General features: G+C 36.7%; 3 protein-coding genes across 4 annotated transcripts in view; 2 read left to right on the top strand and 1 right to left on the bottom strand.

The window, feature by feature from the left end:
• The window catches only part of zcchc7 (zinc finger, CCHC domain containing 7), a 55,968-nt gene extending 53,177 nt beyond the window's left edge, over positions 1 to 2,791 (top strand). Inside the window, exon 9 of the mRNA XM_056767043.1 lies at positions 1,442 to 2,791. Coding sequence (XP_056623021.1) covers positions 1,442 to 2,013 — 572 coding nt within the window. The 3' untranslated portion in view covers positions 2,014 to 2,791. The remainder of the gene's footprint in view (positions 1 to 1,441) is intronic.
• Positions 2,792 to 6,962: 4,171 nt separating this feature from the next.
• On the top strand, positions 6,963 to 19,676 carry adamtsl7 (ADAMTS-like 7). Of its 2 annotated transcripts, none has more exons than XR_008904869.1 (12): positions 6,963 to 7,346; positions 10,090 to 10,273; positions 11,571 to 11,746; positions 11,909 to 12,014; positions 13,234 to 13,398; positions 13,875 to 14,004; positions 14,291 to 14,504; positions 16,632 to 16,805; positions 17,194 to 17,370; positions 18,109 to 18,266; positions 18,366 to 18,510; positions 18,774 to 18,901. XR_008904869.1 is itself a non-coding variant. In XM_056733636.1 (12 exons), the coding sequence occupies exons 1-12, from the start codon at positions 7,215 to 7,217 to the stop codon at positions 18,911 to 18,913; spliced, it is 1,923 nt and encodes a 640-aa protein (XP_056589614.1). In that variant the 5' UTR covers positions 6,964 to 7,214; the 3' UTR covers positions 18,914 to 19,676. The 2 variants fall into 2 exon arrangements, 1 of the variants encoding a protein (XP_056589614.1); XM_056733636.1 differs by having other exon boundaries at positions 6,964 to 7,346; positions 18,109 to 18,288; positions 18,774 to 19,676.
• Positions 19,677 to 21,311: 1,635 nt separating this feature from the next.
• primpol (primase and polymerase (DNA-directed)) lies at positions 21,312 to 27,536 on the bottom strand. The gene is made up of 14 exons (XM_056732688.1): positions 27,397 to 27,536; positions 27,016 to 27,201; positions 26,830 to 26,924; positions 25,968 to 26,106; positions 25,241 to 25,388; positions 25,096 to 25,147; positions 24,778 to 24,986; positions 24,458 to 24,620; positions 24,215 to 24,309; positions 23,925 to 24,011; positions 22,873 to 22,981; positions 22,350 to 22,432; positions 21,959 to 22,005; positions 21,312 to 21,780 (listed from the first exon to the last, which is right to left on the bottom strand). The coding sequence occupies exons 2-14, from the start codon at positions 27,196 to 27,198 to the stop codon at positions 21,565 to 21,567; spliced, it is 1,626 nt and encodes a 541-aa protein (XP_056588666.1). The 5' UTR covers positions 27,199 to 27,201; positions 27,397 to 27,536; the 3' UTR covers positions 21,312 to 21,564.
• Positions 27,537 to 27,696: the final 160 nt, after the last annotated feature.

The following is a 27,696-nucleotide window of genomic DNA, read 5'->3' as shown; positions in this document are numbered from 1 at the left end:
TTAACAGAAATTAACAATTATATTACATATTGAGTAACAATACACGACATGACCATCAGAATCCAACATCAAATGCATCAAAATGCAACAACAAATGAGCAAATAAAGCAGTAACAAATTAAAAATTCTTGTTCTTATTCACTCTTGTTTATGAGTCAGTGCCGACAGTAGGCAGGATCAACAGCATAACTTCTGCAGAATGGGTTTTCGCAGGTTTTGCCCACCGCTTTGGTTTTCCAAACCTGATCACGTCTTCATGGGAGTTGCTTCTGTATGTGATGTGGAACTTCATTTTCTTCTTCCAGATTTTTTGTCTCATCCTTTTATCTCTCTCTCTCTCTCTCTCTCTCTCTCACTCTTGAAGAAGTGTGACTTTTTTAACAATTACATAAAATCAAGATATAATTTCATTTTTATTTGTAGATCAGGGAAGTGTTGACCTGTACAAAGTCTCATGTCATTTGGACAAAGATAACTTTTTATTTTATTTTAGCAAATCACATATGCGGGTCAAAAAAACCCAGAAGACCTAGGCTAATATATACTATAACCTATATAATAACCTAGAGGCTAATTATGGAAATGACTTATAACAGCAAGGACAAACCAGGTGATGGTTGACAGTAGACATTTTCTTATACTGCACTTCAGTAGACTAAACTACAATGTAGCCAATTATTCATTACATCATATTTTGCGTAAAATTGTGAAAAAGTGGAGCAGATTATGTCCAAAATATTTTACCAAGTTTAGTTATTAACAGTCGCCAAACAAAAAGCACACATTGCTGCGTTACTGCAGAGTTTAGGTGAGGAGAAGACCGAGAGCAGCGTATACAGACATTTTACAACAGCTTTTGAAGTGTATGGTCCAATCAGAATTTAGAGCGTGGTCATTTTATTGTATTGCATTGTTTTAAAACTGCTTCACAGAAAAGTGTGCCTTACAGTATTAAAGGCATGGTTAACCAAAAATGATGTAAAACCCTAATGTCATGCCAGATGTATGACTTGCTTTCTTCAGTTTCAGAAATCCATCATTAATTGCTTTGTAATGCCTTTTCGTGGGGTCCATGTTTTTGATGCTCTAAAAAAATACATGCACACGTGATATATGTAATATATGTAAGACTCCAGTCGGTCAATGTGAAGCTGTTTTGCATTGATGCCAAACTTTTTTATTTGTTACGAATAGTCTTATTTATTTATTAAAATCATTCATTATTTGAGTATATATATTAAAAATAAAATGTCATAATTTACTGTATTGGTAGAAAAGAGTAAAAGACTTCAGTTTTTTAGTTAAATAAATGAGTAAGTGTAACTAAGAAAAGCGTCATGTTCATGGTCATGTTTGGTTGAACTCCTACTTTCATATATAAAACATTAGTTGAATTGCCAGCTAAATAATTTGTGTTTCTGGTGGTGTGTCTCTCTAACAGAACTGCAGGATGCTGGGTTGATTGATTTGCCAGATGATGGTGCTGGTTCCTCCACTCCTCAGCCACCCACAAAGAAACAGAAAACCAACTACCACAAGTCCCTGTTCCGTACCCCCAGGCAAACAAACAACCCACAAACACCGAAGAGACGCATCGCGCACACACCCAAACATCATCCGCAACTGCACAGCTCACCCTTGAATATCAATCAGGCCCCACAAACACCAAGGACATTGGGCAAAAACACCCCTCACAGCGCATTCACACCCCAAGAACACAGCCAGAAAAAAACCAGGAGGAAGAGAAAGCGAAAAAAGTCAGCTGTTATAGAGGAAGATGCCGACTTTCCTAGAGGGTGCAGCAATGGTCCTCACACTAATAGGGATGTCATATCACCCTGGACAGCCAATAAGCCAAGTATGCTCTTCGGAAAGAAAAATAACAAGAAAACGGAGATCCAGACGAAAAAGAAGGAAAGGATATGGAGAAAGAGGCAGAAAAATGCAGCAAGAGACGATGCCACATATGCTCCCGACAATCTTTTTACCATCAAACAAAGGCGAAGCAGATAGAAAGGAGTTTAATTGTTCATGTGTGAGCCGTGTGCATGGCACATGCACGTGTGGTCCTGAGTCAGTGAGAAGGTAAATTCTTCAGATTTGTGTCACCCCCTACTGGCTATTTTAGATCTGTTTTGAACAGTCTTCCTCCATGCACATGTTTTAGGGCCGTTTATTTTTAGTCGCTTCAAGAATTTAGGAACATACTGAAGCACATCAGAACTTTTCCCAGATGTCAAAGTGCTGCTTTAATATTCCAAAATAGACCACCTTTGATTTAGTTTTTTTAATTGGCTTAACACACACACACACATAGTAAACAAATTAAGCAAATCAGTGCATGTTTATATTCTAAATTCACTCTAAAGAGTTTGGTGCTGAGATTCTAAGAAAAGTTCATTAATGTTTAGTAATGCATAATATTTTGCATATACCAAGCTTACAAAACAGTGGTTGATTTTGAAAGTGTTTAAATGATTGTTTAACACACATCTGGGATTTTAGTAGCAGAGAAAGTTTTGCTTGTACAGGAGTTTGACGAGTTTTCCACTTTTTGTGTACATGCTGATTTCTGTCACGTCCCTATTAAAGCTGGTTTGTTTTCATATGCTGTTTGTGCTTCTCTTTTACATAAAATGTCTTGTATTTCCCATTGTTTGTATTTATTAAGAATTGTTTTGATAACATCATTAATTACTTTTCTGCTCCATGGATGTCTGGTGTGATGGGAAATGCATTGTGAAGATGTAAATAAGCAACCAATAAAATAAAATAAATCTGTTAAAACTAAGTTCTAGACCAAATTGTGTCTCGCTTTCGGACAAAAATGTGCTCTAAGCCCCCACCCTCCCTCTTACTTTCTCTTTCCCATGATTATCTTCTTGAGTACCAGGTGTTCTGTTTTAAGGCTGTTCATCTGTAAAGACAAAGTGGCAAACAGCTGGTTAAGTGGTTAAATCTTTGTCATTTCCTTCCTTTACCTATTTTTCACTCTATAGGAACTTCTTTTTATCCTATACGATTCCTCTCTTTAGTTTTCAGTGATGTTTGTTGAAGACTCAATATGAGACATCATATTGAGTCTGTTAGATTATTTCAAGTGGTCTGTGTGTAATGTTCTGCTCCACAGGACCGTCTCTTCACTGACATTAATGTGGAAGCGTCTCCCATCAGGTTTTACTGTCCGACAACATTTTTCTACAGTAAGACGTGGGGAAATGATTTCGTAAACCTAATCTAAATCCCCAAACGCCAAACATTGCAGCAAGGTTTAAATAGAGAATGAAAAATCTTCATTTTTTTCGGATGATTTGCAGACAGTGTAAACTCGAGGGTCTCCCAGAGCTTGGCCAAGATGAAAGAGCCTCCTGCCACGATTGACACTGAGCTCTGTTGTGAGTCAGGCGAGATGCTTGCTTACCGTGATTCACACTGATTTTCTCCGACCAACTCCTTAGAAATGATTAATCCTGAATTTTTACTGGCATAGCTGCCACAACACATTCCTAGCAATGTGTCATAAGACTCGACTCAACATGGAGCTTTCACAATAGATCTACATCCACTTATGTGTAAGTAATGAACTAAGTGTTGCTGTCTGTCTGGTGACCGTTTCACCGACATTTTACCTTTGAGGATGATATTCTTATATAAAGAATATTCCGATGAACAAGTGTATGCATACTTGTGTTCGCTTTGAATGGAGAGTATCTGTAGTTTTCTCTTACAACTGCTATTATTATTTAAATGATCAAGAAAATGACCTTTTTCTCCTTTTGTTCCCTCAGGGGTCCTTTGAGAAATGCACTTGGTCGGTCTGTGGTGTGCTTAGGAATGTCTATGATTTTAGTATTTAATCATATTTAATCATTACACAAATGCAGTAGGTACTAAAGATGTCTTCTTTCTCTAGATTTATTGCTGATCCTATTTGTGAGTATGGCTTTTGACACTTTTTGTTGGCTCACTGACAAAATGTTAAATCCTCCAAATGTAGGAAATGAGTACTGATGTGAAAAATCACGATTTTAAGTTTATAATTAAGGTACTTGGCAAAATAACTGTACATTTTTAGATAGATGTCCATCAGAATTATTTTGATGTCTGTTTTAGCTTTATGTGGCATATCATTTTCAATAGCCTGCCCCGAATGCAGCCCACCCAGCGATTTCTAAAACACTACATAAAAACACATAGGCAGCAAAAAGCATATAAATAAATCTATGAAAATAGCTTGAGGCCTATATCAACATCATAAAATAATGAAAAATGGGAGGAGTTTGTGGTTAAAATAGATGTTTCGCTGGCATTTTTACTGGATTATTTATGTATATGTGGACTGCTTGCCAGAAAATGTCACACAGTGCTGAAGTTTTTAAAGACTAACAAAGATGGATTATGACATGAATTCAAAATAATGATTTAATATAAAGATAATTGAGTGGAAAATTCCATGGATTTCTCTGGAATCACACGTGTGATCAATCTGATCAATCAAATTTGAGGCAGATCAGTCTTTTTTAGAACAGCATGCTTGACAGCTAAAAAGAATTGCAGTTATAGTAAAGAAACAAACATAATATTCCATGTTTCAAGTATTGTGACTTGCTTTTGGTGTGTAATGCAAAGACATTCCTGAATTTTGTAACTCTTAAATTGACTTTTTGGTTAAAAAAAGTTTTGTTCATAGTTTTCTTATACAAATTCACGTGTAAAATGAAACTGTTCAACAGCTGTTTTACCTTTATTTTGATGCAGTATCACCCAAGTGGGAGGTTTATCTTGTATTAGTAGCTCTAAAGATAATACAGTATTACAATTTAATTTTACTGTATTATTAGCCTTTTCCCTCGGAATTGTGTCAGAATACGGAAATAAAAACGATCGCAACTTCCGGTTCACGGGGACTTAAAGAACATAAACAAACGCTTTTGTGACTCCCAACTGAACTTCAGGTATACTTTCACAAACCATAGACTGCCTGTAGAATATATCTGATAACAATCAAAAGAAACCGAGAACCGTTACTTGGCTAAACTTGTCTCTCCAATATTTAGAATTTAGGCTCCGATACCAAGCACAACCGCTAGATGTCAGTGTACCATAAAGCTTGTTTAAATGCGACTGAACTACAGGACCATTCAAGAAACTGTTTTTTTATAAAATGAACCTACAACAAAATTCAACAAATCGTTTATTTAATCAGTAATTATACAGTTAAATAATAATATAAATTAATATTAACATAAATTTAATTAAATAGTTATTATTAGACACTAGTCAAACACAAACCGGAAGTTAACTGGGGGTTTGGCACCGGATGAAACGCTCTATAGGAAATATTAAAATTAATTCAGGACAGGAAATGAGCCGAATTTCAGTAAAATCTCAAAAAAATATTAATTGTATCATCTTGTGAAAGCGCTTTTTAAAATTCCCCTTACTGCTGTCTCTGAGCGCTATTGAAGGCAACAGTTGTAGTTGGCATGGTCAGCCACTCAATATATACCTCTAGGGTCCCTTTAGTACTTCAGCGAAAATATTTAGTGCTGTTTGATTTAGCACACTTGGGAGAGATGTACTGTTATTATGTTGTTTACTGTCTATACTAATCCACAGCGAGCATGTAGAATGCAAAGGCTTAGAGCGGTTATTAAGTATACTTAGTTCTGACATTCCTCCACCAATCCCTGTATTTTCGGGTGAGACTTTGTCAAGTTTGCAGCATTCTGTGACTTTGTGAAAACATACAAAATATGTAACAGGCTAAATGCATTCATTCAGATCACTCGAATATTTACGGTTTCAAAGTGCCATTATTTCTTTGAATGGCTTTCAGTTAGAATTCATCAGAATGAGCAAATCCAACTATTGACAACCAAACACGCACACACATGCACATGTGCGTGTCATCTAAATCACCGCTTTGCAACAGGTGTGTGTTCGACAGTGTGTAGACTGGGAATGTGTCTATTTCATGGTGATAAATCATTGTGCGCTCCTCCTCTTTTCTCTTCAATAGTTCATTTTGTAGCTCTAAAAGAGTTCATTGACACAAACCTCATCTGGAGCTCTTATTTTAGAACACAACAAACATCAGTGGTGGTGATTCAGTAAACAGATCTAAAGTAGAGAGACTGAGTCAATTTTTCTGACAGGAAGTGGGATTTCCTACTTATTGGTTTTGAAGTTTTCTTGCATATTGTATACATTTTGGATATTTGGGTATGAAATCAAATTTCCTTCCTGATAATCCATGTTTTGTGTTATTGTCTCAGTGCTGTTTCATCTAAAATTAAATCCATTTTCTATTGCTCTTCTTTTTGTTCTTTCCAAAAACGAAAACGTTTCGCCCAGTGCAGCGTTTCTAAAAGAGTTAGAAACATTACATTATTGACCGAGCATGAACAAGAAAGAAAAACACCAAACCACGAGAAATTTTCCTCAGCCACATCTGTCCGAGTTCCAAAACGTTATATCCGTGAAAATATTTTCTGTGACCAAATGTTTCAGCGCAAGCGTTTCCGCCTCAGGTCTGATATGTCATTGTTGTCTGTCTCTATTTCCCTCATTTTCTCTATCACACCCTGCAAACTTTGACCTGGAGGTCAAAGAAAAATACATACGCCACCTGGACACACGTAACGTACACCATCATTACTTCAAAATTACACACCACAACACACTGAAGTATGCAAAAGCTGAATACAGATTAGTTTCACAGTTGGTTGTCTGGTCTACTAGTTTTTTGAGAAAGAGTGACTCTAATACCGGATTTAGCTGTGGTTGGGTCAAAATAAGCCTCTCTGAATGTTACAAAGACACAGACGGTGTCTGTCCATCAGAAAGTGATTGTAATTCAAAGCATTTTACAGCTTCTTTCTCAGAAAGGAATTCTTGCTGCTTATGAAAAAATGGGGTGAGTGGAAAGAGAAGAGAGAAAGTAAAAATGGGAGGAGAGACGAGAGATCTCTGCCAATGCGTATATGACTCTCTGTCTGAGAGTGAGAAAGAGAGAGAGAATTGTTGCTGAACAACATACTTAAATGCCACAGAGAGTGAGAGAGAAACCTTTTTCACTAAAACATTCATCAACAGTCAACAGCAACACTGCATTAGTTCTTCATCACTTCTCATAAGGAACAGGACATACTCTCTTGCTTTTACATATACAGACACAGAATTCAAGTTTTGTTCTCCTCGTGGCTTGTGGGATGCAACAGCTAAGCGCCCTTGACTGGAGATTCATCCGGCATTTCATCCAGATGACCCTTCTGCTCACCTTCCTGTGCCCACCCACAGAGCCTGTTTCCTGGGACAATGACTCAAGCGGCAAGCCTGGGGAGGTAAGAATTTCTGAGAATTCACAGAGGATGCCAGTTTGGTACTGTGAAGTGGAGACGGAGCCACATCTAGTTGTAAAGATGAGAAACAGACACATCTTCACAACTAGAATGCATGCAATAGTCTTCAAGTTGTAATTTTTGTATTATAGATAATAGTTAACAGGCAGGCACCCTTTTTTTAGCTTCCTTGTACCCACATTTTAAATATATCATGTTTTTTTTACATATTTGAACAATTAAAAAGACTAAGAAATAATTATCAGAACCTATGTTGGATGATCAAAAAGTGCATTATAAGTGTTGATTCAGTTGCAGGAATACAGAGGACTTCTGTAAATATGAACTGGTGGGGGAGTGTTGAATATCTGTCTTTTGGGAATATATCACTACTGTAGAAGACCTTGTAGCCTATCTCCATATTTTGTGATTTTTTGCCATAAATCATTATTTTTAGTCATCACCAGTTTTGCCAAAAACATTATGGGGATCAAATGTCCCTGTATAAACAATAAATGCATTATCGGTGTTCCTCGTAAGGAAAATGGCTTTACAAACATATAAATGTCTCAATGGAAATCATCACGTTTTATGTGAGGGATTGGTTTAGTGGGAAGGGATGGAAAGTCCCCACCATGACAGAAAAGCAAACATGACCACAGCATATGCGGCATTTATAGTCCTCATCATTACAGTTGTAATATAATTACTGCATACTGTATTACATTTGATGACTTAGTCAAACGTAATCTGTCAGGGTGTATTTTTGTGTGGAATAAGATATGACCATTGCCGGTAGCAGTGTTGGCAAATCTCTAAACCATAAACACAAACATATTCTCTGTTATTTTTTTTTATATGTGTGTTAGATTGGTTACATGTCTGTTCTGTTTAATATTTTATAAAAAGGTACAAGAATAAAGTCGATAAACTGAATGACTGAATCAACGTTTGTGTTTTGACTGAAAGGCGGCAGCGTCCATGTGTCCATTGGCGCTGTTTGCTTTTTCATCGCTGTAGCTCCTGCCAGATTGTACAATGGGACGATAAGCCAATTTTTATGAACTTTCCGAAATATATTGATCTTAGCTATTTAATTAACATTCTTTATTAATAAATGTCCACCAAACAAATCTTCAAGCAAGCAAAATGCGCAAGATGTGAGTTTTTATCTGAAAGACGTTTACCAGCCAAAATGGCAGTTTACCCTCAAGGTCTGCTCTGTATAAACTGAACACTTATAAACTGGACGATTCGGTCCACATTTACTCACCCTCTTATTTGATTGATTGTTCATTGATATTTTGATTTGCTTGCATTGGCTTTGTGTCCATACATTAGAAGTGAATGGCTACCGCCGTTGTTCGGTTACCAACATTCTCCAAAACATCATCTTTGGTGTTCTGCAAAATAAATCATGCAGTTCAACTTTTAGGCATCAACTTTAAGTCATCACTTTAAGGACTTTTACACCAAGGACACTAGAGTCCACACTGTGTTTGTCGGCAGACTGTCTCACATTTTAAATTCCCCTTGAATTCAAAATTGTTTTGTGGCTTTTAGTACGAGTATGTAATCTTTATGGCTTTCAATGACCTATATACTTCAAAACAATGACAAACTTTACATTTACAAAATACAAGCACTCAAAACGTGCAGTCGCGTTTGTCCTTCCATAAAAAATCTAGAATTTTGATGGCATCATCCTGCACTTCAGTTTCTCGTCAAACTCTGTCCAATCCAATGCTCTTCATAGTCCAATCTCCTATAAAAGACACTAAGCTGAAAACAGCCCCTTATTTATGCATTTACTAGTTCCTATATGCCCTTAAAAAATGCTTGGTGTTTTTCAACCCTGCATTGGGTCAAAAAGGACGAACCTTACCCTTGGTTTGTAAATACAGTAAATCTATGCTGGGTTATTTTAAGCCATTGTTGTTCACCTGTTAACTTTCTGAGCCCTTTTTTCATTGGAATACAGACTTACGGTTGGTGTCGTTTGAAAAAAGAAAAGTAGTTGATAATTGCTAAAAACAAAAATCACATACATGTATGATACAAAAATATTTTTTTTAAATGTTTTTCTTTGATTCAAAAATACATAAAAAAAATACTGGTCACAAAAAGACAACAAAAAAACTCTCTTTATAAAAAATAATCAATTACTCTCCCTACATAAATTATTTAAAAAAACATCAAAGAAATCTGTTTTCTAGAGTCTTATACCTTTCCAATGATAAATAGTTTGTCATGATTCGATTAGAAATTGCATGCACAATATTGACGCAAACTTAGGTGTCCCGTATACGGAACGGGTGACAGTTAACAGGCTACCCCAGTGACGGTGACAACCTTTTTACCAAATGCTTGGTAAATAATCACCCAGTATTTTTTTTTGAGAGTTTGGTAAATGACACACTAGATAGATAATAAATAAATAAATCATACTGTGTGAATATGCTTTCTATTGAGGTGGAAAAAAGATTTTGGGTCAATGTCAAGCGAGCAGCTACATGTGGACAGTACCTAGCACCAGCAAATACATAATGTTGTCTCACCAACCTTTTAACAACATTGTTACAACATGATTAAAAGGTTAATGTTTCTATATATTAAAGGTCCACACCACAACCATGACATTGATATAGTTCACTTTTAGAATAATTGAACGATAAAACAAACTGTCATAAAACAAAAGTATGAAACTGCAGTGCACAAGCTTATATTATATATTGTATTTGTGCAGGATTGTGGGGGTTTGCAGGTAGATGTGTGTGGTGTGTGTGCGGGCGACGGGAGCTCGTGTGAACTGTTCAGCGGAACACGCTTTCTGTCTGTGCTTTCCGTCGGCTACCACAAGATCCTGGACATCCCCTCTGGAGCTCAACGAATCAAAATACAGGAAACACAGAAGACCAGAAACTACTTAGGTAATGGAAACTTAATTCCCTCTAGCATTTCTTTTTAATTCACTGCTGGCTCATGGATCATATATTAATGTGTTCTACTGTTCAAGCGGAATCTGTAACAAATATCCTGCTGGAAAATCCAGCTACAACAAAGGTGGTGGTTTAAGCTACTTCAGGAAGTTGTTTAAAGAAATAGGAAACCCAAAAATCAAAATTATCTCATAATTGACTTACTTCCATTCCATCCCAGATGTATATGATTCCTTTCTTCACACACAATGTATCATTTGGCTTCAGAAGACATTTATTAACCTACTGGATGGATGTACAGTACAGTCATGTGAAAAAGCACACTGTCTTTGATCTACCTGTATCTGGTCTTAGATATCAAGACATAATAAAAAATCAGCTGGTACTTGTTCCATCATGTGCTGAAGGTTCAGTATTTCAAATATTAAACAACACCCTTTTCATATTACAGTATTTGTTTGTATTTAGCTGAAGAAAGGAAGTTCATATGCATCTATTTTGTCATAAGTGAAAAAATATCCTGTAAAATTTCAGGTTACAAGAATATATAATCAAGTGTTTTCCCTGTTTTCTTTCTCTGATTTTGCAGATAAAAACATTTTATGTGAAAAAATATGTTTAAAAAAAGAGAAAAATTCTGTAAAATTATTATATTGTATTGCATTATTTATGTAAAAAAACAGCAGTAAAATTATGTAAAATTACACTGTTTAACATTTTATGTGTTTTTACATAGTTGTAACCAGACCATCTTGGTCAAGCTGGTTAAAGTTGTAAATCACCGTCAACCAACCAAATAACAGGTGACTTGGTTCAAACAATGCCTGCACAAAGATACCATCATTCTTATTTGTCTTAAAGTCTGATGCCTGACTTACACAGAAATATGTGATTTTAAATCTTCCACCTTTGAACATATTTGGGCATATCACCTGAACCACAAGTGGCATGTGACTACTGCAAACGCTCTGAGGTCAGTATATCCTGACAGCAGCTGAGCTCATGAAAAACTGAAATATCACTCTAATAATCCGTTTTATGATTTCAAAACTTTCCACCTGCACTGGCAAAAGAACATCCACTATACGACTGCTTTGATGGCTGTGAAAGGAGAAAAATATGCTTGTGGGTCATGAAAACCAGCCAAACCTTGATCCTTTAATACATAAACACGCCTTGCATTCAACATTCTTCTGTATCTCTCCCTCCCTCTCTCTCTCTCTCTCTCTCTCTCTCTCTCTCTCTCTCTCTCTACTACTTTGTGCTGCTCTCTCTCTTGTTTTTTAAGCTCTCAGGACAGCGGCTGGGGAATCCGTCATAAATGGTGACTGGGTGATTGATAGGCCAGGGCAGTTCTATGCCGCGGGTGCTGAAATCTGGTATAAACGACCCAATGAGATAAGCAGCAGAGCAGGAGAATCCATCACTTCTTCTGGACCAACCAATCAAGAGCTGCATCTCTTTGTGAGAGACCACTCCTACTGTATGACGTCACATATTGCCTTACTTGACTAAATAAGCAGTGCGGCAGCAGTTAGATTCATATTTGAGTTCAAAAAGTATATTTCACAATATTATGGTCTTCTGACTAAGTCCATCTGAACATTTCTGACTTCGTTTTTTAAGGTGATATATCAACAGCCCAATCCAGTGATATATTTTGAATACATTCTTCCCAGAGAGCCCATCATCAATGTTGATTCAGATTCTTACTCCAGTGTTCTTCCTCTAGGTAAGTGTAGATTAATGCACAAATGTGTTATGTAGAGTTTATTTACAAAGACCACATTTTTAGGAGATCTAAAATACCATTAAAAGGTTAAAAGAATAGGTGACCAAAGGTGAAAATTCTTTTTTGACCCCCTGAAGAACCTTGGTGATCAAACAACATTGGTCCCCATTGACTTCAATTGGATGGACATAAAATCACTGAGACATTTGGTGTTCCACACAAGAAAGAGTCATGTTGAGGTTTTAAACAGCATGGGGGTAGATATGTGATGACAGAATTTTTATTTCTGGTTGAACTTTTCCTTTAAGGTCAAGCCTATGTGGTGGCCAATTCAAGTGTGAAAATCTCCTAGTTGTTTTCTTTGCCAAATGCAGGCCAATAATTTGTCTCTTTTGAAATACACCAACATCTTTTCCATAACCACAGAAAAGGTCTTTCAATGTGGTTGTGTAAGGATCTTGAAACTGTACACTGTATCAGTTAAAGTGTTAAAATAATTATTGCCAGTTTAAACAAATGAATCATTGCCATAATGATCCAATTATAGGCTCCTAAGTATTTGCTTATTTAACACCAAATGTAGACTTTTTGGCCAGGCAGTGTAGAAAACCCGTCCTTGTGTCACAAGGGTTTGAAACAACTAGGCTAATTTCACAAGTTGAGCCCTTTCGTATTTATAGTTAATTAACACGTAACAAATAAGTAACAAACTTGGCTAGTTATCCTCAAAGGGGCTGCGGCTCATGCTCTGAGCCCCCCCCTTCTTGGAACTGCACAGAGAAAGAATAAGAGCAGAGAAGGAGTAGATGGGGGGAGGGAACTGTTTGAAAGTTGCTGAGAAGCGGCTGACAGAAGTGACTGTTTATGCTCCTCCCACACCTATTTCTAGAAATTTGGGATTAAATGCCAACAGAATAGTTTGCTTGTTTTTGATCTCCTCTTTACTAAAAACATGTCCTGAACGGCATTGTTTTTGAATTTATAATGTACTCAGGGGTCCACTTAAAATGCTAGCAAGATTTTGAGAAACATCACAATTTCACATTAATAATAAGCTATTTTTCATTGCGGTTCTGACCCTCTCTATAAAAGACATTGTTGTGATGTGCGTCTCATATTCAGTGAACTATATGTTAAAAGATCATTATAAACCTGATTTTTCACAACGTGATTATTTTATTTTACACTCTCTTTCTTCCTCTCTCTCGTCCTCCAATAGAAAGCCACGAGTTATTTCCTGGATCTGAGATTATCAACGATGAAAACTCAATGAGCATCTCTCACCCAAACCAGGTTCCATCAGACCCGCTGACCCCTGAACCACTTCCTTTGTACAGCTGGGTTGCCATGGCAACAACATCGTGCAGCACCACATGTGGGACAGGTAGTTTAGTTTAGTTCTTAAATGAATGTGTATGTGCTTGTTTATTTTTGTCCACTAACTGGTTTACTAAAACATCATTATTTACAATTTCTTTAATGAAGCAGTGCGGTCTGATATTAAGAAGACAGACAGAAAACAAACAGAACATAATTAGATTAGATTATCAATGACTTTAGGTCTGAGACACCCATAAACACATTGTCGTGTCTGATAAATGATCTTCCGTAGTACTGGATAGTGACACGCACACATGTTCGTGCATTCCAGACCATTGCAAAAGTTTTTAGAAGGTCTTCTCTGTTTTACTTCTAAATCAAAACCAGATCAACTTTACAATAAGCAGACGTTTGTGCCTACAAATAAAACTGAAACAGAGCATATTTTCCCAGCAGCGCTCCATTCTTTAGACATCACAATAACTATGTTGTCTTTTGGTGTCTGTCTCTGTTTATTTGTTTGTCTCATGTGTATATTAGGCAGTCGTCAAGTTCTGTTCAGCTGTGTAGACAGGGCCACTCAAACTACTGTACCGGATGATCTCTGCAGACACGCCCATCATCCCGGTCCCCAGGTAGAAGACTGTCAATCACAGCCGTGCCCGGCATTGTGAGTGAACAAACATAACTATTTCTATTTCTAATGTAAAAGCATCTAGAAAAAACAAACAAACTCGCACACATCTACAATTAGTTCAAGAGCAGTATGGGGTACAACAAAGGATAAACTGTGCATTTTTTTACATCTAAACAATTCTCCATATGGGCCAAGGAGAAATTTGGAGACTTCTGGAGTAGTTGATTCCAAATGGTGCAGATGAAGCGCACATGTGATTGATATCAAGCATTTGGCTTTGCATCCCTTCAATAAGTGTGTGTTTGTGTGCGTGTGTCAGCTGGGATGTTGGAGAGTGGTCAGAGTGCAGTAAGACTTGCGGTCCAGGTTATCAGCATCGTCAGATTATTTGCCGGCAGACGCGAGGATACCGTGGGAATAGCACTGTTGTTGTGCCATCCAGCCTCTGTGATGTCACGGAAATGCCTGAGACGACCACAGTGTGCCAGCTGAAGATCTGCAGCGAGTGGCAGATTCGCTCCGAGTGGACAGAGGTTTGTAAATGGGTATTGAGGAGAGTGGGGTAAAATGAGCCAGTATAACTTAAAGTTGGCATGAAATGCAAGTTGCGACATAGGCCTTTCCTGGAATGAGGAAAACTGTAGGACCGGATTTGATATTTACAGTAGGAATTAATTGAAGTGAAGCCTGGCACTTGGACAGTCAGTTTAGGGGAGGTTCATGTTTTTAATGAAAGATTATGAGGGGATGTAAATTTGATGGGAAATGACTTCATACACCTATTAAAAATGATCTTGGGATAAATAAAATGAATTCATTTTATGAAATGGATGTCCTGATCAGGGTTACCATGTCTGCAGCTTAACCTTGGAATTGGGCTACTTTTAACATGTTGCCCCGGGTTGTGTTTATTCGACCAATTCAAGTAGAAGGATTTTCTTCTTAATTTTTCATTTGTAATGTAAAACTATGTTTTAATTAAAACAGAATGTGTTTATGACAGTGATATAAAGAAATAGTTCACCCAATTCTGTCATTTACTCACCCTTCAGTACTAAAGCTGTGTACATTTCTTAAACACAAGTTTCAAACACAAGTTTGTGTTTCAAAAAACATACACTGTAAACCCGGATAAGTTGGCAAAACATCTTTTTTTTATTTAGAGTTTTTGAGGTCCTTGGTTTAAGTAAGCAGAACTTTCAAATTTTGATTACTGTTAAGTTAAAGTTCTTCCTAAATCTTAGCAAGTGCAATTTAAATATTTAATTTCTCCTTCCTATGAAATGAATTACACAGAACTTCAATAACTACTCCAAAATAGCATTTTTAAGTTAACTAAACCAAATTCTTTCAGTTTTATATTTTATCATATCGTAATATGAATAAATCAAACACTTCAACTTATGCAAGCCAAAATGAGCAAGAAGAGACTGATATCAGAAGTGCCATTAGCACAGTTACTGCTTACTGGTAACATAATACATGATACAGGTCAAATGGAGCTTCGCAGATCCTAAAAACATGCACCACTCTTCTAAACAATTGTAACCACAAAACTGAAAAATATGTAAAACTCTTCTAAATATCTAAGAGAAGAGAACATTAAACACTATTTTCCTCTTAATGCAGTCTGACGCAAAGCATGCTGGGAATTGGAAATCATTTTTGACCACATGTGTTGAATTAACTTTTTTAAATTAAGTAAATTGAACAAGGAGTGAATAAATGTTTTGAGTTTTAGTAAAAACTTCAAGTTAATCTAAAGTAATCATTGTACTTTACTCAAAAGTAAAAAAGTTTACATTACTTAATCTGTTTGATAATTTTTAACATTGGGTATACGGTGTATTTTAAAGAATGTGGGAAACAAAACACCCCTGGGGCACCATTGGCTAGCATAATTTTTTTGGTGTTTGTTTGGTTACAACTTTCTTATACCTTTCATATACAACTTATTTGTATTCAGCAAAAAATAAGCCTATTTTTTATTGTAAATAGTTCATTAATGTGAATCCTTTTCTTTTCACAATTTGTTTGCCCTTATAATCTGAAAATGCACCACCTTCCTGTAATGACTTCAATGTCCAAGGATATTAGGTTGGGCGGAGCATCGGTTAACTCCTCCCCTTCAACTGTCAGTCTGCTGCCAGTTCCATTTCTAAATGTAAAGGCTGTTTTATACATCCAATCAAATTGTAGAGAAAGATGAAAACCATGGCCACAATTTTTCTCGTTCCCCCCCCCTTAATATGTACTTTATTTCAATCATTATACATATAAAATGGACTAGTTTGGGGTTAGTTCTGATTGGTCATTGGACTGCTTTTATTACACAGATTTGGTAACCCTCGCCCGATACCCTTTTGGGGCCACAGTGTGGTCACAATACAATTTTATTTTACAGGTAGCTTAACCTATCCCCCTTTATTATGTGAAAGAGGCGTAAAAGAGAAATGTTTCTATGATATGTATTTATTTTGTTTACCGAAGTAAATTTCATCCAAATTCACTACACGAATGGTCACATAATGTGTTTAGTTTGAAGATTAAATGTATGAGTCAACAGCCATGAATACCAAGTGTTTAAATAATAAAAAAAAAACTAAATTGTGGTCTGTGAAGCTCTGTTTCCAGTTAAATCCCCTTCTCTTCTTTCTCAGTGCTCGGTGCCATGTGGAGTGGGTCAACGCAGTAGAGAAGTTGTGTGTGTGGATAACCTGGGCGACGTAGTTTTAGATGAGGAATGCAACATGGCCCTTCGCCCGCAGGACCTGCAGAACTGTGACAGGGGAGTGTGTGCCAGTAGCTGGTTCTACTCTCTCTGGAGTGACAGGGTAAGAAAGTTTAGTATTTTCCGTAGAACTTTCCTGCTGAAAAGCAGCTTAAACCAGATGGTTTACTGGTCTCCCGGCCTATGTTCACTCTGATTGGGTTTTCTATTTTTTGAGGGGAGAGCTAACTTTAAACGATAGTACATGTAAAAAAATAGTTCTGTCATCATTTAAAACCTGTATATGACTCTTTCTTCTTCTCAGTGGTTTTGAGTCCATTGTCTCCATGCAGTGGAAGTCAATGGGACCAGTGTTGTTTGGTCACCAACGTTCTACAAAATATCTTCTTTTGTGTTCTGCAGAGGAAAGAAAGTCAAACATTTTTGGGTGAACTATCCCTTTAAACCAGCTCAGGCAGGGTTCTAAGACAGCTGTTTGTGTCCCGTTGCAGTGTTCTGCTGACTGTGCAGGAGGAAGTCGCAGTCGGTCAGTATTGTGTATGATGAGTCACACCAACTCTCTGCCGTTAGACAACTGCAAAGAAGATGATAAACCAGAGGAGCTCATGCCGTGTGACCTGGGACCCTGCACACAGAAGCTGGAATGGTACACAGGACCGTGGGGACAGGTGCATGAATGCATGTCACTATCGTTACTGCTGTTTTGCATATACGCTTAAGAATATATCTTTTTATTTCTGTCAGCAATAACTTTTTTAAATGTACATATGAGTCAGATGAACATTTATTTCCAGCATTATCACAAAATGAGCTCCATTTTTAAAAACACTCTTTTGTTATGGCACAGTGATTAAAGCTGGACGTAGTTCCGATTTTAATATTTAACAGAGGTTCTGCCCCAAAGTCATGGCTTTGGTTTAGGCAGAAATTGAAGATTTTTTTATCAAAGTGCCTTCCAAGAAGTTTATTTTGTTCCAACAAATCTCTTACAATGTAATTTTTTCTGTACATTAAATTGAAATCACACATTTTCCCCTTGAAGTTCTCAAATGGATAGTTCAGACAAAAATAAAAATGGAAACAAATAATTAGCTCATCCTTATGTCATTCCCCTTTAACCTGTATGACTTTCTGTCTATTTCAAGACACAAAAGAATATATGTCAAAGAACTTTGTTAGCAAACAGCATTGCCATCCATTCACTTCCATTGTATGGATACAAAACCACTGAAACATTTCTCAAACTATCTTCTTATTCGTTCTACAGTACAGAAGAAATAGTCATATACAGGTTTTAAATGACATGAGGGTGAATAAACAATGACAGAATTTATATTTTTGGATGAACTGTCCCTTTTATTAATTTGTTTTTATGAATACATTAAATCTGTGTGTTTATCCCGTAGTGCTCATCTGAATGTGGTAATGGTACTCAGAGTCGAAGTGTGGTCTGTGTTCTGCAAAGCAACGACCAATTAGAAGTCACCTCAGATGATAGCTGCTCTCATTTGCCCCGCCCCCCAAATGCAAAAATCTGCTACTTGAAAAGCTGCGGTGGCCAATGGTACATTACAGATTGGAGCTCAGTAAGTTTGCACACACATAAAAGGAGTGGGGCACACAAATATTTCGTTTTACATGTTATTTGTCCTTTCTGTCTCAGTGTTCTCGGTCATGTGAAGGAGGCTTTCGAGTAAGGGAGGTGCGTTGTTTGCGAGAAGACTTGACCTTTAGCTATGAGTGTGACCCTCTTCTTGAACCTCCAAAACAAGAGGAGTGTAATATACACACCTGCACGCCTCAGATCGGTATGATTTTGTACAATTCTGTAACTTATAAACCTCACATCATGGTTTCGGCAATCAGCATGCCCTTTCCTTACAATGAAAGTCAATAGGGACTGGGGCTGTCAAGCTCTTAAAATGACAATGAAGTGTACTTTCTGATAAATATTTCCTTTTGTGTTCCTTAAGCAATAAACACACACTTATAATATCATGGGGTGAAATTTTAAAACCAGAATATGTTTTTTAAGATATGTCTTTGTCTCTCTCTCTCTCTCTCTCTGTAGATGAGTCCTGCAAGGATATGTATTATAACTGTGTCGTGGTGGTCCAGGCACATCTGTGTGTGTACTCATACTATCGCACCACATGTTGCGCGTCATGTTCTCGGGTCGCTCAAAGAGACACGCTGCGTAGAATCAGGTGATCTTGACACCTTGGGATATGACATCACTGCTCTCCTCTCCCTGAACTATGATGTCCTTGTCTTTTTGAGGTCATGACATCATCCCCCGTCTAATTTCAGCTGGATCTGACCTTGATGACATCACTGTTCACCCACTCTGTCTTTCATTTAAAGAGACTTCAAATTTTACCGCTCTTCCTTTTTTTAGACACAAAGTGAGAATGCTCCATGAGCAATTTAGTATTTATTGCAAATAAAAGCAACTGAGCCATGCACTTTTATTTTTTGAATTATGTTTATTCAACTCTAAAAACTATTAAAACGTCTATTACATTTGTTAACTTTCATATTTAAATGGTCATTTATGTAGGGCCAACTAGTTGTAGAAGACAATAGTTGTACGTCTACTGTGTTTAACTGCTGTTTTGGCAGCAAGTTGGCAGTTTTGCTTCACATAATAAATCCTCAATGTTTATCAAAATCAAAAATTTTAACAACTTTGCTTTTCTGGGATTTTAGAGGAGTCATATCATGAAATACATTTTATTGCCACTTAAAATGCTAGTCAGAAAGTCTTGGTATACATTTTTATGACCATTTTCCATCTTATAAGAGCACCTTTGCAATAGAAGAACAGATTATGGCCACTATTGACTACCTTAGTAGGAAAAATAAATATCAATTTCTTTGTTCCGTTGAACACTGAGATATTCCGAAGAATTTAGGAAAGCAAAACAGTTCTGGGGCACTTTTGACCACCATTGTAATTTTTCCTACTATGGTAGTTTATGGTGGCCATGAACTGTTTAGCGAAATGGTTTTATATATCACAAGTACTGAATGGCAGCAGCTACTAATTCAGAAGTTAATATGGTCTGGAAAAAACAACTGTAAATGTACTTATACTGTGGAAGAGTAAAATACTTTGTAATTTCTTTGTAAGATGAGAATTTCCATAAAGATGTTTTAAACATGGTGAAAAACAGCAATAGAAAAAAATATTGCACAATTTATTTCAAACATCCATGTTATAAAGAGGCCTGGAAGTGGATTTGAGTATTTTGTGTATGGCAGAATAGAAAACTCAAGGGATTTGACAGTAAAAGTAAAAACTGACCGCATGCTGACTGTAGCTATGATCTATGTGCTTTTCATGGAAGTAAACCTCCTTTAGGGAGCTGGAAAAGATCAACAGCATTAATCAATCTACATAAAACAAAACAGTCATTCAGTCACTGTGAGTCAGTGTTGTACACATTTTATAGTGCTTAACACTTGGACTAATAAAGAAACTGTCCAACAATATTAAATAATGAGGTTTATAAATATTACATAACATCTGTCTATAAGTTATATTTCAGCATAGGAAACAAACTTTCAGTGAGAATAAAATGTATGCATATAATATTCATACCTATTTCATGCAATAAAAGTAAAAACAATTTTGCAGATTCAGGAGCCCCTGCGTTTGTCACTGTTTGTCAAAATAATGTGACGATCGTTTTATGCAATAATATAAAACATGACATTTCGAGGCAATCCATTTATTAACATTGACCAGGGTCAGATAAGCTAAACCGCTTTAAGATCCAAATTGTTCTTTAAATGAAATAGTTCAACCAGAATTTAGGTTTAGTAGATTTGCATATCCTATGGAAAAAGAACCACTATAAAATAGTTCACATGACTTAAGTACAATATTCCAGTTATATTTGTCAAGCAACAATGCTGATCTCAACTCAGGAAATAAATGTACAAAACCCTTCAGAGCTGCATTTAGGAATAGACTGCTGCTGTCCTCTACTGGAACAACAGAGGAAATGCACTTTGAACTTTGTCACTTTTTTTTTTATCACTACATTAAACATTTTAACAGTGATTTTTTTACGTTTTTAGGCTATGAATTTAATAAAATATACTTAAATTCAGTGAATGCAAGTAAATGTGATTAACTCAAATATTTCTTAAAATTCACTAAAAATATTAAGTGTATATAAAAAATATAACTTGCTAATTAAATACTTATTTTAAATATTGGTAAACATTATTATTAAATAAACTTAAATAATATATGTTATTTTTTGAGAAATGAACTGTTAGATTTAACTGTTGGTTTAAAAATATTTTATTAAGTGTTTTTTTTTATATTTACTAAGCCACATGAATTATTTTTGTAGTGTAGTGTATTTTAGGTGTATATCATATTAGTGGAAAACTAAGTACAACCCAATCTCACGGCAATTTGTAAGGTAAGGGGAAGGTCTTCAGTTTGGCTTTTTTTTCCTATCATATGTGTACTAGAACCTTATGTGAATAAAGTTGGTGGAAGACACTGTAAGAATGGCGTGTGATATGTTTATATAAATTCAAATTTTAAGAATAATGAATTAAATTGTGAAAAAAGGGAAAATTACAAAAATGGAGTCATAATGGTATTTATTTAGTCAACAACTACTGTTAAATTAATTTAACAAGAATTACAGTAAAATCAATTGTTTAATTATATACAATTGAAAATGCATGTAGTAAAATAATTCACTGAAATAAATTACTCTTAAACATTTAAACACATACTGTATCTTAGGAAATTGTCCTATATATGGTACCATCATATATAGTTAGCTTATTCATCATCATAACTCTGTGCATCCAATGTTACCAAAACAATACAATCATTCACACTCAGTAACTGCCTGGAGCAGAAGCTCATCTGAGACTTCCTCCAGTTCAGTCGCCTGTTCTACCTCCTGCAGGGCTTCCAGGTAAGCCGGGTCATCAGGCGAGTCTCCCCAGTCCTCCTGTGGTGCTGGAGCAGACATGGGTACAGAACCCTGGACAAGCTCTATGTTTCCCAGTTCATCTGTTAAATATGCCTGGTCTTCTTCATCCTTAAGATATATTATTTTTACAGAAAACAATAACATATTCATCTTAACATACATTAATATGTGTGTGTGTGTGTGTGTGTGTGTATATATTTACTCATTATTCATATTTTAATGTAAATCATGAATGTCTTCAGCTATGCAAATGTATATTTTAGGCATGTAAGGTGAGGGGTCTGACCTCCATCAATATGTGGCTCATGCAGACCTCCTGCGGCAGTGGGTAGCCTTTAAATACAAAGCAATTCCATTAAATTACATGCAGTGTGATTTGGCATTTGGTACTTTTTTATAATTTCAACACCTTAAAATTTAATATTCCCCATAAACCTTTCATATCTAACCACATTCTTAACAGATCATCAGCTATGCCAAACAAAACTACGGTGGCGTCCGAGAGTCCACATTTATATTCTGTGATTCAAAATCTAATTTAAAAATGAAAATAACATTTTAGGATTTAAACAAAGTGGAAACAAAACAAATGTAATGATGTAAAATGAAAAAGACTTCACGGATCATCAGGTTATGGATAATAAAAGTATTATGAAATATTTTGGTCTTCTACTTACTGGAGGATCTGTAGTTCTGTCTTCTGCAGTCAGGGTCATGACATCTCTGATACCACACCTCCTCTTTGAGATCCACCACAATCCTAATAAAAACAGTACAGAGAGACATTTAGAGGGATAGTTCACCCAAAAATGAAAATTCTGTCTTGAATTATTTAACTTCAAGTTTCCCCAAATGTGTATAAATGCATTTGTTCTGTTGAACACAAAGAAAGATATTAAGAAAAAAGTTAGCAACTGAGATTTCTGAGGCATCATGGACTACCATAGTAGAAAAAAATAAAATGGTAGTCCAAGGTGCCCCAGAACTGTTTGTTTTCCTAACTTCTTCAAAATATCTCATCATCAAATTCTACTAGAGTAGTTAACAGTGCCCCCAAAATCTCTGTTGCAACATTCTTCCAAATATCTTTCTTTGATTTCAGAAAAATATACAGGTTTTATACCGTTTTGGAACATCTTGAGGGTAAATAATTCATGACAAGTCAGTATTGACATGTAATTCAATGACAAGAACACTCACATGATATTGTTGCTCTTGTGGAAACGTTTCACGTTGTGGCACCAGCGAAATTTCCCAATATCATAAACTAGCAGATGCTCAGACGCGAAGTAGTTCCATCGCCGTATGTCTGTTAAACAATAAAATGTCTGTTAAATTAGTTACATTGCGCTTATGAACAATGTCTCAATATGCTGGTCAGGTGTTGTATTTATGTTCAATGCACCACTATCAAAAGAAAGGACTCGACTGTCATTTCTTTCAAGTGCCAGATTACCCAAGTTACTATTTTTGGTTTTGAGGCATTCTTGTTGTGCTTCATGGAAAATGGTTTTGTAGATAATGACAAAAAATTATTTTTAGGTCAATCTGAAATAAACAGTGTAAATAACAGTGAAAGAGCAGCAGCAAACTTCCAGCGTTTCCCATACAATGCATTTACTTAGGCGGTCCTCCCAGGTATATTAATGACCACCCAAGTATATTTGTTATCACATTTTTTATCCATCCTGATAATGACTGTATCTATGATAGATTAACTATTGGACAAACAGTCCTTCCGCATCTTCTGTCTTTCCTGACTTGTTTGGTGTGAGTGGTGCGTGAGCTTCCTCTTTTTCCGTGTTCGCATGCACTCTCTTCCGATGAGCTCCATGTGTGTTGGAGCCCTCTGGCTCTCTTCCGCGCATATAGTTAGCTCCGTGTAGTGTATTAAACTGTCAGGAAGAAGTGTTCATAATACAGCAACACATTGTGAAGAAAGGGCAAACAGCATATTGCCGCTCTATAATGTAGATGTACTGTATTGTGATTTTGTCCGATGATGTTTTGTTTATAAATCAGGATTTTAGCAGCAGTTAAAGTGAGTGCTGGTGGCACTCAGTTTTAAAATACAGTATAATGTGACAGATCAGAGAGTAAAAGATAAACAGATATCAAGTGCTAACACTAACATGACACAAACGTCACGTGACGATGTCGCAAATATGCTAATTATCACGTGACGTCACCAGCGCTACAAGTCTGTCAAAATCCAGTGGGAAACAATGAACTTCTCTGTTACTTTTACTTACATCCTTGAATTCCGTCTTTGCACACGACCGTCAACACAAAATCATCCACTTCCTTAAAAGGAGACGGCTGCTGGTCACCCATCAGCTCTATATGGAGAGGGCATAATGTGAAGTCTTTAAATAAGGCGAAAAGGTATTTAACATCTGCTAGTTTAGTACAGTGATACCACCCATTTATAATGCCAATGTATTTAACTCAACATTGGGTGCACCGGGCATAGGGCAACACTGGTTAATGTTCTTTATAGGTTAACATTGGTATTACAAATGATTTTAGTAGTTCTTATTACCAGCATTATCTGACTGTCTCTGCAGGGTCAAACCAGGAGATTCTCCTGTATCCCTCTCTGGCGTATCATACGCCAATATCCTCTGTCCTGTAAAACTGGCATAAAACAGTTAGTGTGTGGAACACAGACAGAAATGTCTAAATGCTCACCCCACCCAAAAAATTGACCCAAATTTCTATGATTTGACACATTTACACAATTATTCTATGTGGAGATAAAATGAAAGACCGTCACTGTCATCACCTGATGTTGGTGATCAAGGAGGCTAGAAATATGGTTTCTTCTTCTGTGGTGTGCTCGGAGGACTTTGGGACGTATTCGTTGTCCTCTGCAACAGTGAAGGCAGCATTCTTCCCCAGTTTTGAAGACTTGTAGAGGCGGAAGTTCCTGTTCTTAGTGTAGACACCTTTAAAAAAACATGGTCATAAAACAAGAGACTGTTGATTATTTCTTTAGTTAGCATTACTTTATTCCTATTGTCTGCAATACAATGTTTTGGATTGCAACCCTGGCCGTAAAACTGATCTTAATGCTTTTAAAGCCTAAAGATTATAAAATCTTACCCAGGTCTACAAAGAGTTGTTCCTGTCCATTTCTGTTCTTCACAATTAAAAAGCTGAGATCCCTCTCTTCACACTTTCTTCTCTTGGCCTGAGATGTTTCCACATCCCCACCACTCTCTTCTGGACTGACCGGTGTTGTGGTTTGAGATGTTTCCACATCCCCACCACTCTCTTCTGGACAGACTGCTATTGTGGTTGTCACTGGGTTGCTTTAAACCAACAACACAAGATAGTAAAAGAATATTTAAACACATGACTGCATTGTGAATAAGGTTTTACTCTGTTTGATAACAGCAGTCCTGATATGCATCACCTCACCTTTTCTGAATGCTGTTCCGAGCAAGATGTAGGATATCATGAATAAATTTCCCTGCAAGCAAGCACACAAATGTATTAATGTCTCGAAGCAAGTATTACAAACTACATGCATCAACCACCAACTAGTCACTCGCCATGCCTCCACCTGCATGTGAGTTGTCTTTAAATGCTGCATTGGGCAGCATGAAGATGAGATGTCGACTAAACTTCTCCGTGGTGCTGGAGTCCAGATTAAGGACGTCTTTTGGAGAGCAGTGTAGACCATAAGCCTCTTCGAGCTTCTCACACACATACTGTTGTTGGAAAAGATTACAGGTGTAGTTATAAAAATCGATCCTGTTTTTTGCACAGGCCACAATCTAGCACCTCCCACCATGATGACCATATTATGATACAATCAGTGGCGATTGGTGACTCCACTTCAGGGGAAGCTCGGCAAAACTTGTATTTAGCCCATCATGTGTGTGCCCTGTCATGTCAAATACATTGTGCCTGGTGGTCGAAAAGGGTTTTTAATAAAAGAGACGTTCGTGTTTGCTAGATACTTGCTTAGTCTCATGTATAATCAGAGTTAAGTGTTAACGCAGTGTCTTCTGAAAGCGAGCGTCTCTTTTATCATAAACCCTTTCGACGCGTCTGCAGCAGGCACGTATTTTGACATGATGAGTGATGCACATATGTTCACGTGAAGCGCTGAATACGTATTTTGAATTCCTGCTTTCCCCGAAGAGGAGGCATCTATCGCAGCTGGATACAATATATTAATAATTATAAACGTAATCACAGTCAGTTTATGTTCCTAAATGTACACAAAAATATGTTATAAGTCAGAAATACTCTGAGTATTTAATCAATCAATGTATCAATGTTACCTGAATTAATTTTGCCACCATCACCTTGCCATCCAGGTGCAGGTTGGATGGTTTGTCAAACTCCAAGTCAAAGTAGAGTTTGCAGACTGCTCCTTCGAGAATGACCTCATAGCAGTGCATCAGAGACTGTCTGTGAGTCCTGAAGAGACACAGATAACTCATTTATCCAGAGCAATTCCTCTAAACAAAGATGCAGCAAAATGAAACTACTAAGAAGGTTTCAATGCATCTTTGGAAAATGCATAGCACAGGAAGTGTTTACTGTCCATGCATACATGTTCATGCAGTTATACATACTTTAGTATGCTTTTTCTTTCCTTAAATTCCAAACAGTATTCATTTTTATAACACTTCAAAAATGCCTTTGGAGATAAACAAGATATACAAATGTTTCTCATGGTATTATAATTATTTTAAGGTGTATATTTTAATGTTTTTATTTAAAACGTACTTTTGGAGAGAACAATATAATTGTGCCAAAAAAAAAATTGATTTGATTTTTAAGAAAATATTTTTAAATGGATTGAACCAAATTTGACTTGGACCAAATATACACATATTCATATAATGTACAAAACATATTCAATTATTTGTTTATTTTATTGCAATGTTTAGTCATGTACACTATATCTGTCTTTCCCTGTGTTTTTTAATTGCATTTTCCTTTCATTCTGATTCTTTTCAAATTTAACTAAACTAAAGTCTCGGGCAGAGCCAGAAGTCGACATGTCAGAACATTCAAGCCATTATTCTACACATATCAGTAAAAGCAAACAAAACTTATATTTCTGTATTTTCCAACCGTTATACACTCACTTTACATTCAGATGTTTTAATGGATTATAACCCCAGTCACAGGTACCTGTAATAGTGCCAGAGTTCACTGTAGCTGGTAACTAGGAAAATTCTTTGTCCAGCGTCACTGCCTTCCTTCTCCAATGAAAAAATATGCATATTCTGTCAAAAAAGTAATAACAAACAAACAACTCCAGTTATGATTCAGGTGAACAAATATACAAGAAAGAAAAACAGCTGCTGCAGTCTGTACCTGCTTGATGTGCTGAAGGAAGGCGATGGCTGCGCTCTGGCGAGGAAAGAGTCTCCACACAGAGGACGGCTGCCACGGGCGGGACAGACGCGGCTTATAGGGACAGCACAGAGGGGCAGACTGAAAGGATAAAGCCCTCTTCTCCAGAGACTTCAGTCTGTCCTGCCACTTTAACCCGGCCATACTCTAAACACAGTCATTTCATTCAACTTTAATTTGATCAAATACACCTCATGCTTTGTTCAAAACGAGGGTTAAACTGGTTTCTGTAGTCATTCTATGACACTTATTGAGAAACAACAACAGTTACAGCGAAATGTCAGATACGGTACCAAGCAAACAATACAACATTGACTATGTACGTTATCGTTATGACATTACCTTAAAACATTCGCCTTAAAAGTTGAATGACGAACTTCGGTTTTCTTTAGTCGTGTTATTTTGCTCACTCACTTTTTTATAACACACATTTGCGGATGCATTCCGTTTCATACTTTTTGAGAAACCCGCGTAACGTCAGCGCGTCATAGGAATGGGTGTTGCGCATGCGCCACTTTAGCCGCGTAGGAAAAAGATCATACTCCTACTATGCTGAAGGCACGCTCCGCATCACCCTTTCGTTCGCCGAAATTTGACTTTACCGTAGTAGGATTTGTAGCATTGTTTTTCCGGGTTGAGCCG

Source organism: Triplophysa dalaica, chromosome 2 (assembly GCF_015846415.1).
Source record: "Triplophysa dalaica isolate WHDGS20190420 chromosome 2, ASM1584641v1, whole genome shotgun sequence".
NCBI classification, from domain to species: Eukaryota; Metazoa; Chordata; class Actinopteri; order Cypriniformes; family Nemacheilidae; genus Triplophysa; species Triplophysa dalaica.
The sequence above is the reverse complement of the archived record's forward strand: the minus strand, read 5'-3'. Positions and strand labels throughout refer to the sequence as shown.